Source organism: Balaenoptera borealis (genome assembly GCF_965194805.1).
Source record: "Balaenoptera borealis genome assembly, chromosome: 5".
Lineage (NCBI taxonomy): Eukaryota > Metazoa > Chordata > Mammalia > Artiodactyla > Balaenopteridae > Balaenoptera > Balaenoptera borealis.
The window spans coordinates 87235477-87249085 of NC_138862.1; the positions used below are offsets into that span (position 1 = coordinate 87235477).

The window sequence follows — 13609 nt, forward strand, 5'->3', positions numbered from 1 at the left end:
TGATCAAGTCCTGGTATCTGTGGAATGTGCTTCCAAACCCATGGCTGGGCTTGAACTGGCCTGAAATACATGGTATGTTAAGAGAATTCAGTAGAACTTGAAGACTGAAAGAATTCTCAAATGTTTTCACTTCATAGGACCCCTTTTCTTCTCTACCATCTGTGGATGTCTCATGAAGTACACACAAATATACGCCAATTGTAGCATAGTGCTTGTATCACTTAAAAATGGTGATATCTTTTGCCCAAGAGTAGAGAGAGATGAAACAAAAGAGCAAGGAAGAAAAAAAAAAAAGGAAACTAATGTCTATCAAACGCCCACACTGTTCACTCCCTTTGCTGAGCTCTTTCGCACAGCACTGTGAAGTGGGTATCATTATTCCCATTTTAACAGATGAGAGCGGAGAAGCTCAGAAAGGCAACTTTACCCAAAGTGACACCCTCATAAGTGGGAGTGCTGGGATTTAAACCTAGGCTTTCTGCCTCTTGGTCCAGAGGGAGGTAGAAAGGAACTTTTACTAATGAATCCGTTCAATAACACTCATAAGCTGCTGTGCCATGGTGTCTTCAGGGCTTTTCCTGTCAAGGCATCCAGCGCAGTATGGAAGAAAGGGCACGGGCTTGGGGGTCGGATGTGCCTGTGCCCAAATCCTGGCACTCACCCTTCCACCAGCTGTGTGGCCTGTTTAACAACAGGAAATTGTCCACATATGGCTACTTCTGCCCAAGGAGGAAATAAACTGCAAAGGAAATTCTGAAGTACCACTAAGTGGAACCTAGTGGTAGTAGAGGGGCACGGCTAAGAGTGTGGCCCCAGTATTAGACAGACTTGACTTCTGATCACAGCTTTAATGAGAGACAATAAAACATAGTAGTTAAAAATACAGACCCTGAGGTCAGACTCTGGGCTGCTGTCCCAGCTCTGACACTGACTAGCTCTTTCTGCTTACCTCTCTTTGTCTCAGTTTCTTCATCTGTACAATGGGTATAATAAAAGTATACACCTCAAAGAGTTGTTGTGACCTAGGTACTGTTGAAATATATGTAAAGTATTCAGCACAGTGCCTGGTACATTTTAGATGCTCAAAAAGTGATTACTATTACTACTACTACTACTATTACTAGGTACCTGTCTTTGGGCAAGTTATTCTTTCTGAGCTTCAAGTACCTCTTCTCTAAAATGAGGGTATAATCATATCCACTTCAAAGAAGTGTTTGTGAGAATTCAACTGGAAACTATAACACGCTTAATACCATTTTGATAGTTATTTTAATTAGCTAGATGCTCTGATGTTCATCTCTTCTTTGGACCATGACACTCTTCAAATAAGTTTATAGTTCTGAAGAGTTTCCCAAGAAGCAGAAATTGCTGTGTTCATTGTTAAACATCAAGTAAAGAACTGTTTTATTTTTGGAGGCATCAAAGTGAAGAGCACATCTAATGCACACAGCCATCTTCTCCAGAGGTGACTCTATAACACTCTCCCTGTGTCTCCTTCATTCTCATATTGTTCAGGAAATTGTTTAACTCAGAAAGTCAGAAAATGCTTTCTACCCTCCTCGAGGCAGAACACATAATCACTATATTTCCACATAAAAACATCATTGCAATTTTCAACTTTTTCCAATAATCTTCAAAAACTAGGGGACTTCTCTGCATATCTCTCAGCACTAAGTTAATTTGTGTTGGTTTCAATATCACTGAACAAGAAGGTACTAGTCCTTCCTTAAGGCAGCCTTGATTAAAGTTATAGTTTCTTCTCTTTAATTTTATATAACCTCTATGCCAGTTGGGTCTCCCTGAATCTTAGGATCAAAATAAGATTGACTCAAAGCACTCCTGCACTATGAAATTCAGTGCCTCTCCATCCCAGCACCACTTCACAAGATTTCTGCAAATTGGGGGGATACTAAGTGTTCTGGCTCTGAGCTCCTGCTCCTGCTTTATCAGAGGGATTTTTAAAAATTCATTCAACCTACTCTGTGTCAGGCACTGTTCTGGGCTCTTCATATGTGGTACAAAGCAAAGCGTACAAGTCACTTCTCTGTTTTCTCTCCTTCTTCCACACCTTGTCAGTATGTGGAACATGTGGAACATCTATTCCTCAATTACAAGCAAAAAAGTTGCATCCTACAGAAGGTATCTGGGTCTCCAGCAGATATCACTGGAAGTTTGGGGATGTAACTTGAAGGGGAAGGAGGTAGAAGAGAGAACTAAATTGCCACCAAATTTTTTTTTTAGTTATGCAGAGTTTTTTTAGACAATCTTCTTTCTCTCCTTTCTCCCTATTTCAAATTCCTACTATGTTTTAATCCAAAGTAAATGTGATTTCCACCACCTCCACAAAGGGATTTGCAGAAAATATGAAAAGAGCCCATGGATGAACCATATACTCATAATAGCCTTTGCCTTGGCTACTACAGTGAGATCAAAGGGTTTTTAATTATCACGGGTAAGGATGCCATTAAATTCTTAGCCAGAAGCCAAAATTTCCAGTTTCTGCTTAGTGGTGGAGGGGTATGTGAAGGAGGTAGTGTCATACTTCTGTAACCCAGGTTTAGGAGAAACCTCAAGAAGTCTTAGGCAGATAGGACTATATATCATCTATCCATCTACCCATGCCTTCATTCATTCATTCACTCAACGAACCTTCATTTAGCACCCCTCTACCCACAAGACACTGCGCTTGTGGCAACACAATGCAGAATATGAGACTCAGTGTCCAGCTTCAGGGAGATCAAAGTCTAGACTTCAATGAAAGAAAAAATCGTCATTGACCGGGATCTGGAAGAATACATGGAATTCAACAGGTAGAGATGAAGAGATGGAAATTCCAAGTGAAGAAAACAGTCTCTGCAGAGATGCAGAAACTTGCATCCATACAGCCTTCACTGGCGTGGGGAGTGGTGCAGAAGAGCTGGTAAGAAGGGAGCTGCAGGAGAGGAAGTGAAGGAAGAGGATCCTGCAGACCCAAGGAGGGACAGAGTCACAAAGAGCCCCTTCTCTCAAGAACGTTCATGATGCCAGGCAACTCTTACAATTTGGACTGTCCTCTGTTGAAATTTGATGCCCTGTAGGAAGATTGACATTCTGAACCACGTTTGCACTTGAGACATCAACTTTCTGAAACCCAGGCTAATCAAATGAAAGATCCAGTCTGTGGATTTTTGTCAACTCTTGCTGTTGCCTCTGCCATCACAAATATCATATAGAGGGAAACCACATTCATAAAAGATCCCAGTGTATGAAGTACCTAATTTCATTGTTCATTTTGGAGAAGGGGAAAAAGATAAAAATATTGACATGGTATGATATGATTTTTAAATAAACTATAAACCTTCACAGAATTTAAACTAAAACAAATAAATGAGTAAAATTATACAATACTAGTTAAAAGAGACCTAAATAGACAATAAGTTCCATAATAGAGAAATCCAAGTTAAATTCTTTCAAAAACTATCACTTTCTTTGTTTACTGTGACATAGTTTGTATTATTGTTGTCGTAACTGAAACCACTATGATATTAAAATATCCAAAGTCAAGAAGCACATTTCTATTTCCAATTAAATCTTCTCTAAGAAAATAAGCGTTTTTTTTTTAAATGAGAGTAAAAATGCAAACAGCTTCATTCTCACTTTTCAAAGAAAATGTCAGCTTAACTCTAAGCCTACTGAAAAAAATTTTTTTAAGTTGTTGGAAAGGTCAAGCAGAAAAAAATATTTCTGGAATTTCTAAATTTTGATGACTTTAATATACAAGTTCTGCAGCAAAGTATGTTATATTTTTACTGAAATTTAAATTCGCTTAAAAGACATTTGCAACAAATGTTTATCATAGATGGAAATAAGACTAGAAAATGAATCTAACATTTTTATTCAGTTGCATAAGTTAGCCATGATATAGATATAGATATAGTAATAGATAACATATATAATATATATATTTAGGTATGACAGAACATATATGACATACATGTATGTGTCACAACTAAAAGCAACTGTGATCTGTGATGGACTAAGGGAAAAAAACAGGAAGTAAGCCTTTAAAATAACTAATCTTCTATTACTTTGGTGTTGACATTTGAGGAAAAGCGTGTTTAAGTATAAGAAGTTAAAAAGAAGTCTTTGTGTTTTTGAGTCTAGTGAAATATTACAAGGTTTCAATTAACCAGAACACTCAGAGCTATTTGAGTGTTGTTATTAATTGAAATTTTTCATTGCATCAAGATCGACCAAAAGGGGAAAAAAAACTTTTTTAGTGGCAGATCTTTCTCAAATGTATTAATGCTTCTTTCTGTATTACTAAGTACAATAACACTATACCTAATTCTTTCTTTGAAGAATGGAGATATTACTGTCCTCAGGGCTATTACTCAGTGCATCTTTCCTTACTGAGTGGTACCCAGATGTAATTGTCAGAGATGGGCTGAATATATACTGACTGTGGGGCATAACTTGTAATCTTTAGTATCCTTCAAATGAGGTTGTTTGTTTGTAAATTAATTTTTTCTTCTAAACATGACATTTTCTGGAAAAATTAATTGAGGATACTGGTTAATTAGGTTTTTGTTTTACTATAACTGAACAGATTATAAGTGGCTAAAAGGAAATAGTGTGATATTGTTAATCTGTGGAGGAGGGAAGAGTAATGGTAAATTTTCAGACAAATTTTGATAGATTTAAACCATTTTGAGCTTTCTTCAATTTAGTGTTTAGAGGAATAGCTTAAGTGGAGAATCTAAGACCTTTTATACTTTCTGGGAACCTTTTAAAGGCTTAATAAACTCTGGTATATGTTGATGTGGGAAAAACTAGGATCTTAAAGAAATTAATTTTTTTCTATACACATAACATCTATCTAGAATTAGAATCAATTTCAATCTGTCTAATGAAATATCACTATCATGTAGTTGCTTTTATCTTTGAAACTAATAGATCATAATGTTTTATTTAGTAGGTTGAAGTAAGTTCAGGCCAAATCTCTTTTAAATGTTAACTTAATCTATTTTGATATATATCTGACATTCAGGAGGAAGAAAATGTAAGGGATAGCAGAGAATACATCTTTAGGAGATTGAGAAAAACTTCATAGGCAATTTAAAATTAATATTATCAAATCACTCTTTTGCCTGTAGTGACTTGGGACATAGATTAAAGACATATTTCCAGTATAGGCGATATAGGCAATCTGCCTAAAGTAGGGTGTAGAAATGACTCAACACCTCCATGAACTCAACGGTCCACCAAACTGTTCTAATCCTTCAGAATTTAGGAACAAGATATGAATGTGGTGTGAATTTGTAATTCATCAGACAAACCAGTGAACTCATTAGTAGAAATATATACTTTTAGAACTGCTAGAAATGTTTTAACACTCTTAAGGTCTTCTATTGTTGAAGCCTTTCTTAGACTTTGAAAGTTGAAGGTCATCTTTTTTATTGTGATTATATAACTTTGGTTGAATAGATTTCCTAATATGGCCCTACCATATTAGGGCCCTACCATTGTCAACCCTAGAGCACATAACACTGTCTGTGAATTCATCAGCAATCTCATGGTACCTTGGAGTTTTGCAACTGCTACCTGAATGGGCCAGATCCAGATTTGCCTTGTTTTTCTATTGTTAGGGGAAGTCCATTAGCTTTTACATTTCATTATAGTGTAGCCTTATCAAATTACTCTTTCAAAATAATAAATAGTTCTTTCAGATACTGGAGACACCCAAATACATATGGAAAATAATTTACTCAGCTAATAGGATTTTGCTGGTTTTTAAAATTATTAGTGTATATTGAGTTCTCACTTTTACATGTTGTCGCTAAAATCTCTATTCAAGTTTGGGAACCAACACACAGCTCCTATTGGCACTGGCTGACCACTCCACGCACAATCTTCATTTGAATTTCTTTTAGGTAACACTCCCTGACAAGTAGGTCATAGTTTCTGATGGGATATCACCATAGTGGCCAATTTTGGCCACCTGGGTTCAAAATTTATAGTTTTCAATATCCACAAAGTCCTTTTGATCAGATTAGAAATCGCAAAAGGAATTAACTGAGAAGGCTTAAAATAGACCTGTAACTGAATTGTCTTTGGATGTTTCTAAACAATTTATTGAAGTACGAAAGTAAGATTACTTTGTAATCATGGGTAGTTTTTTCATTATTGTATTAGTTTACTAGGGTGTCCGTAACACAGTGCCACAAGCTGGGTGGCTTAAACAACAGAAATTTATTTGCTCACAGTTCTGGAGACTAGAATTCTGAGATCAAGGTGTCAGAAGGATTGGCTTCTTCTGAAGTCTCTCTCCTTAGCTTATAGATGGCTGTCTTCTCCTCATGCCTTCACATAGTCTTCCTTCTATGTCCTAATTTCCTCTTCTTATAAGAAGTCATATTGAATTAGGGCCCACCCTAATACTTCATTTTAACTTAATTACCACCTTAATAAAGACCCTACCTCCAAATACAGTCACATTCTGAGCTACTGGGTGTTAGGCCTTCAATATATGAATTTTGACGAGACACAATTCAGACCATAACAGTTCCTAATTTCAGCTCATTAGAAACTGGTTTCTCATTATCCCTAGTGGCTAGATTCAGCATCCTGGCCTTGCTTCGGAGCCTTGATTTCTCTGCCTTATAAGTCTTTTTTTTTTTTTTTAACATCTTTATTGGTGTATAATTGCTTTACAATGGTGTGTTAGTTTCTGCTTTATAACAAAGTGAATCAGCTATACATATACATATATCCCCATATCTCCTCTGTCTTGTGTCTCCCTCCCACCCTCCCTATCCCACCCCTCTAGGTGGTCACAAGGCACTGAGCTGATCTCCCTGTGCTATGCGGCTGCTTCCCACTATCTATATAGCTATCTATTTTACATTTGGTAGTGTATATAAGTCCATGCCACTCTCTCACTTCCTCCCAGCTTACCCTTCCCCCTCCCCTTGTCCTCAAGTCCATTCTCTATGTCTGCGTCTTTATTCCCATCCTGCCCCTAGGTTTTTCAGAGCCATTATTTTTTTTAGATTCCATATATATGTGTTAGCATACGGTATTTGTTTTTCTCTTTCTGACTTACTTCACTCTGTATGACAGACTCTAGGTCCATCCACCTCACTACAAATAACTCAATTTCGTTTCTTTTTATGGCTGAGTAATATTCCATTGTATATATGTGCCACATCTTCTTTATCCATTCATCTGTCGATGGACACTTAGGTTGCTTCCATGTCCTTGCTATTGTAAATAGAGCTGCAATGAACATTGTGGTACATGACTCTTTTTGAATTATGGTTTTCTCAGGGTATATGCCCAGTACTGGGATTGCTAGGTCATATGGTTTTGATTTAGGTCATCCCAAACCTGGTCTCCTATCCATACTGTGACTATTCTCTGCCTCTGTTGCTGTTATTGAAATCTCTTTACTGCTTTCATACCTATTGCTCCTCTTACATTCCATATGGCTTCTAAACTCAAGTTCATTACGGTGGTTTCTGTAATAACCAAAAGCTAGAAACAACCCAAATGTCCATCAACGGTTTAATGGATAAATTGTGGTACATTCAGATGATGAAATACTATACAGTGGATAGAATGTAATAACTATTGCTACTTACTCCATGGATGAATCTCACAAACATAATATTGTATCTTTTGCTACCTACTTCATAAGGACACTTAGCCCACAGAGTCCATGAGTTTAGCAGTAACCATTCAGAGTCAATTAATATTTATTGAGTCACTACCATGTGCCAGGCGTTGTGGAAGTGCTTTCATACATACTTAATTCTCATAAATTTATGAAGTAGAAATATAGTATTTCTATCCTATTTTCAGAAGGTAAAATGAAGCCTTAGAGAGAATAATTTATAAAAGAGCTGGGATTTGAAACTTCGGTCTTCTGACTCCAGTCATGGTGTTTGTGCCAGCATGCCACACCATGCAATCCTTCTTTCCCTTCCGCTGACCATGGAGGCTACACCGGCTCCATTAGCTGTTAATCCCATGGCCACACAGTGACTGGGGCTCATCACTCCGGTGTCTCTCCATACTTTCCCTAACTTCTCTCCCCAGAGTGAGAAAGACTGTTCATCCTTTTTTTTTTTTTTTTTTAAATTAACTTATTTATTTATTTATTTATGGCTGTGTTGGGTCTTCGTTTCTGTGCGAGGGCTTTCTCTAGTTGGGGCAAGCAGGGGCCACTCTTCATCGCGGTGCGCGGGCCTCTCACCATCGCGGCCTCTCTTGTTGCGGAGCACAGGCTCCAGACGCGCAGGCTCAGTAGTTGTGGCTCATGGGCCCAGTTGCTCCGCGGCATGTGGGATCTTCCCAGACCAGGGCTCGAACCCGTGTCCCCTGCATTGGCAGGCAGACTCTCAACCACTGCGCCACCAGGGAAGCCCCTGTTCATCCTTTTAAGGAACCAGAAGGCATGAGGGAGGAGGCAACTCACACACTGCCGATGACCCCCCAGAGGACTATCAAGATAAGCAGAGGTGCCAGAGTCTGATCCAGAATTTTAGAATAGAAATGCCCAAAGCCTCAGCTTCTCTCTTAGAACTGTTTCAGGGAAGTCAGGCAGGTGGAGTACCTTAGCTGAGACCTTTTTGGCTAGTAGCTTGTGAATTTAGCCTAGTTTCTGTAATTTTGTTTTCCTAAGTTACATCAACAAAACTGGAGCATTTGGTGACTGGAGAACAAGCTGGTAAAAAACTTGCACCTGCCAGAAAATGAGGAAAAATACAAAGAAGGCTACTGAGTAGTCAGACTCCAAGTCCACAGCGCTTATTCATAAATTAGGAATAGAGTTTGCCTGAAACATTCATAAAGGGAAATTCAAGTTCACTAGTTACTAGCCCTCCTCTAGAAAGAAAGTGGACACAGTGTAATTCTACCTTATGACATCTGCATAAATTTGCTATCTCAAATTCAAAAATTTGGTAACAATATATTTACCACATGGTCTTTACATCTATTTTTTAAAAGAGGTGGGATTCAATTTCTTTGCTCTAAGATAACAATAGTCAATGTTGAAAGGCCTCCAATTTGGTAGGGGGATGGAATTCTTTCTTCTTTGTTTTTTTTACTTGGTAAATAGATTTTACTTACTAGGGGCAAGACTTGGGGGATGCATCTAATCACAGATAAGAAAAAGAGTTTCACAGGTAATCAAATCAATTCAAGGGAACTGGTTCGTTGTCTTAACCACATATTTATCTACAGGGATTCTTATTTATTATATTTTCTTTGCAAAACTTTCCAATCAAGAATATGTGGGAAAGACGGGAGTGATAAAGAAACTGATTTTTTGTACATGGTTCCTCCCAAGTTTCCACACCACTATCCTTCCACATTTTACTATCTTGTGTACTATACCACCTTGGCTAATTTCAAGCACTTAGAAACCAGACCTCAATACCTCTTCTCCTAACCCCTCCCAGAGAGAGGCCATGTCTCACCTCTCCCTATGCCCCAAACACCACTGATTCAGCAGAATTTCAGCAACTATTTATGCTGGTGATGAATGATTCTCATAACACCTTACTTTCTCTTGAGTGTTGGATACGTATCCATTTGTGCAAGTAAGATACAAGTAGTCTGGAGTATTTGTATTTGGGAGGATATTTTTTGAAAAGAAAAAAATAACAAAGTAATCTTTAGAACTTTGTGTTTTCAGTCTTTTTCAGTCTATTTATGCTGGTGATGAATGATTCTCATAACACCTTACTGTCTCTTGAGTGTTGGATACGTATCCATTTGTGCAAGTAAGATACAAGTAGTCTGGAGTATTTGTATATGGGAGGATATTTTTTGAAAAGAAAAAAATAACAAAGTAATCTTTAGAACTTTGTGTTTTCAGTCTTTTTCCTTTTTCTTAAAAATAACCCCCCTCCCCCAAATGCCTGTTTTGCAAATCATCTGAGGTATTTAACAAGGAATTGAAAATAACAAAAGTAACCCTCTAATTACCATTGCATTTTTTTGGTTACATATTTCACACAATCATCAAAGGCCTCTCAAACATAAATATATTTATATAAATATAAATAACAAATTTGGGATTTATCATACAAGAAAGGAAAACATATCATGCCAGAAATTAAATGTTACTTCTTAATTATTGAATATGTATTATTTATGTCATCCTCAGCATAAGCCAAACAAGGTCAAAAGAAAACAATTTTTTTAAACCAGACCATTTTAGGTAGCAAAAGTTGTTTCCAGGTGCATAATAGAGAAACTCAATATTAAGGCAAAATAGGTTCCAAGTAATTTAAAGCCACATTAATCAGAGTAAGCCTGATAGTAAAACTTCACTAATTGAGAACTGGTTATAGATGAGTGAACACTGAGAGATGTGACTTTGACCCTTTGTCAGGAAAGCTTGCTAAGCAAACAGAGTAAATATGCCTGGGGGACAAGGTGGGAGTGAGATGGGGAATGTTTAACCTTCTCCAGAGAACAAACAAATGGTAAATTGTGGACAAATGGATCTTGTTAATTAAAAAGAAGTCTTATCTGTCCTTCAAAGCCAATTTTAAGCATCTTTACTTGGTAACATTTTATAAATTTTAATGAAATTTTATTTAGATTTTATTTTTATTTTGAAACTATTTCATTTCTTTAAATGTGTAAGACTTTTTATGTAATTCAAAATCACCTTCTGTCAGAGTTGGCCATATTATGTGATTTCAGTACCTTCACGTGAAAAAAGTATTTAGTAGTTACTTGTATTTACTGAGTGAACTTGAGTGTCTATCACTATACCAAAGAATGCGAAGTAGTTCAAAAGAATCAAGCATAATCTTTGCTCGCACAAGGTAGTTTCATTGATGAGACAGTCACAGAACATTTTACAAAATAAAGGATTATAACAAGGTCCCTGGGAGGAGCGTAATCTCCATGCACAACTCAGGAATTTGGGGTATGGGCAATCCTGTTCCTCAAGTGACCCGCTGTGAAATTAGAAAAAATGACGAGGAGTGCTTTGGGACCAGTTGGTGACTCTGGTCATTGAAGGCTGATTTTTTTAAAATAAAAGTAGAGATAGAGGTGGACTCAACTTCCTCAAGAGTGCTCCTGGATGGTCAAGAACACACCCTGAGACAGGAGAGACTAAAGTGCTTAGGCCTATTTTCTGAGGGAGAGACCACATTTTAAGAGTCACATCAGTTTTACACACCAGTGTTTTCTGCTTCAGGCCTAAATGTTCCAGGTTTTCTGAGGGTGTTTTAAGAACTACAAGATGAAAGCTACTGATTGGGCACCTATTATGATTGGTGAGTACTGTTAGGGGAGACACCCTGAATGCGAACAAAAATAGTAAGAGCAGCATTGGTGGTAAGGGGGCCTGTTAGGGCAGGAACAGCTGCTGTGGAGGTGCTGAGGAGGTGATGGAAGCAGCTGCCGCCGAAATGGACTACCCAGAGGTGAGAGAGAGAGCAGCCCCAGGGACACCACACTGACTATGGAGAAGACACAAACCCAGGGTCACCTTATGCACCAGCACAGAGGACATAGTTCAGAGGGCCCAAGATACTCTTAAGGACCCATAAAAATGTTTTAATTATATCTTTCTTAAAATCAGAACCCCCAAAATGACTATTATAATAATGAATGTGTAATAATAAATTCAGTCTGGATTATATTTTTGTTGATACAGCTTAGTCATAAAATACATTCTTCTACCTTTTTTATTTATGGAGGAAGGGGCCCATGAAGGCAAAAGTTTGAGGGCCTATAAAAGTCATAACGAGCCCCTACACCAATCATTCAGGCCAAGGACAGTGAGTGTGCATGCGGGGGGCGTGGAATCCCAGCGACTTTCATGTGTGGAGGTTTAGAATTAAAGAGATTGTTATCCACGACTTTCCCATCACCACATACACATACACCACACACAACAAAAAGTGCCAAATAGCACATAACACGAACCGAGGGCATAGGAGTTATATAGTAGAATGTAATTAGAATCAGTCCTCATTCACCTCAGAAGACTTCATTGCAAAGGTGATGGTTTGGAGAGTCATCTGGGAAAAACAATGCTGGAGGGAAAAAAAAAAAAAAGTAAGAGAGAAAGATATGGAGAATCAACAAATCAACTAGATGTCTTCCTTTTAAATGCCATGTGTCATTATTTTAACTAGAGGCATCAATTTCCTTACTGCAACTTGACTACCCTTATTAAGGAATCAGTAATCATATTATTTCCAGCTATAAACAGAATACTGAACCAGTGGTGAATTCATAATGATTTTTCAATTCCTCATATGAATTGCTAGTTAAGAAAAGAGAGCATTCCATCCATGCTTCCCAATTGTTTACATCTAGATCTGTGCTTCCTTCAGGATGTTTAGAACCAAGGATTGACCAGTATGCTCAGATTTAGTTCTATTTGTACCACCTTCAAAATTTACAAAACATTCTGTTGGGGGTGGGGATGAGTTAAATGTTACTGTGATAGAACCATCATGGTTTGAACCCTACTCTATGTTGGAAGAAATCTACAGGAACACACAACTAGGAGAAGACATAATATGGTAGGCAAAGATCGCCACCATTCATGGAACATTGATCTGACGTTTTCCCATGTTGAAAGAGAAGTTTGAAGAGAGCATGACACTTATCATGACATCTACCTTCCCAAGTAAAAGAAGGTTATCCTGGCTCTGCACATGAGAGACAAGAATAGCCATCAGAAATTAGCCTTTTTGTGGCCAGTTTCCCACAGGTGCATGTTAAGTCCAGGGTCTGGAATTTATGAGATATATAATTTTTCAGCATATGCAATACTGAATATCATTTCATTTCAAACAGTGTTGCTAAAATGATCTAAATGGCAGGTACTTGCTTACATGTATGTATGTATGAAGAAATATATTCAATACATTCACATTTGTAAACTTGATTGTAGTTTGTCTGTCCTTAGAACAGTCATCCTAAAAAAACCTGTTTAATCTCCAATATTGTAAATATAAAATTTGGGGGGAAAATGCATGAAAATGTTAGGGTTGCTATTTTAACTTTCTTGTTTCTGTTTTTTCTCAATTTTTGGCAATAGCATATATTAATTTTACAATCAGAACAAAAGGAAGACTGTTATTTAAATTCATATATTAGCTAATTTAGGGTTAGCAGAGATGTCTGGTATTGTAGTCTTTTACTCTTCCCCTAATTTAATATATCTCCGTTTCTTCTGTTTAATATCTTTGATAAAGAGCCTCTGTATTATTGTCCACAGATTAAGAATAATAAAAATAATTTTTAAGTTACACACTCCATAGTAGCAGTAATAGAATATGCAACTAGAAAATTGCTTACAAATGGACTGTGTTACTCTGAAATTACTTATTTTATTTCATGTGTCCAAGATAGATCTCAGGAAAATCCTAGTGAAGATGGCATTTCATGGCATTGAGTTAGCATTTAATAATAATTGTAGAGATGCTAAAGCTTATAAGCCTATTAAGATTTACAAAACAGAAAAAATTGTGTGTATGTGAAATGTTAGGTTCATTTTCTAATAAGATAGGAGAAACGACAACATTTTGTTAGAAATGTGCTCATGAGTGAAGTTACGGATGGCTGATTCTTACTGACTACT

At 37.2% G+C, this 13609-nt stretch overlaps 1 protein-coding gene across 12 annotated transcripts in view; it reads left to right on the top strand.

The window, feature by feature from the left end:
- The window catches only part of PEX5L (peroxisomal biogenesis factor 5 like), a 243044-nt gene that overhangs the window by 121382 nt on the left and 108053 nt on the right, over positions 1-13609 (top strand). The window contains exon 1 of one of the 12 annotated variants that reach the window (XM_082394024.1): positions 9701-11285. The exons of 10 other annotated variants lie outside the window; for them this stretch is intronic. Coding sequence is in view for 1 of the 2 variants with exons in the window: in XM_082394032.1 (XP_082250158.1) it covers positions 11400-11435 (36 nt within the window). In the remaining variant the exon portion in view is untranslated. One more of the 12 variants, XM_082394032.1, reaches the window with a different exon arrangement.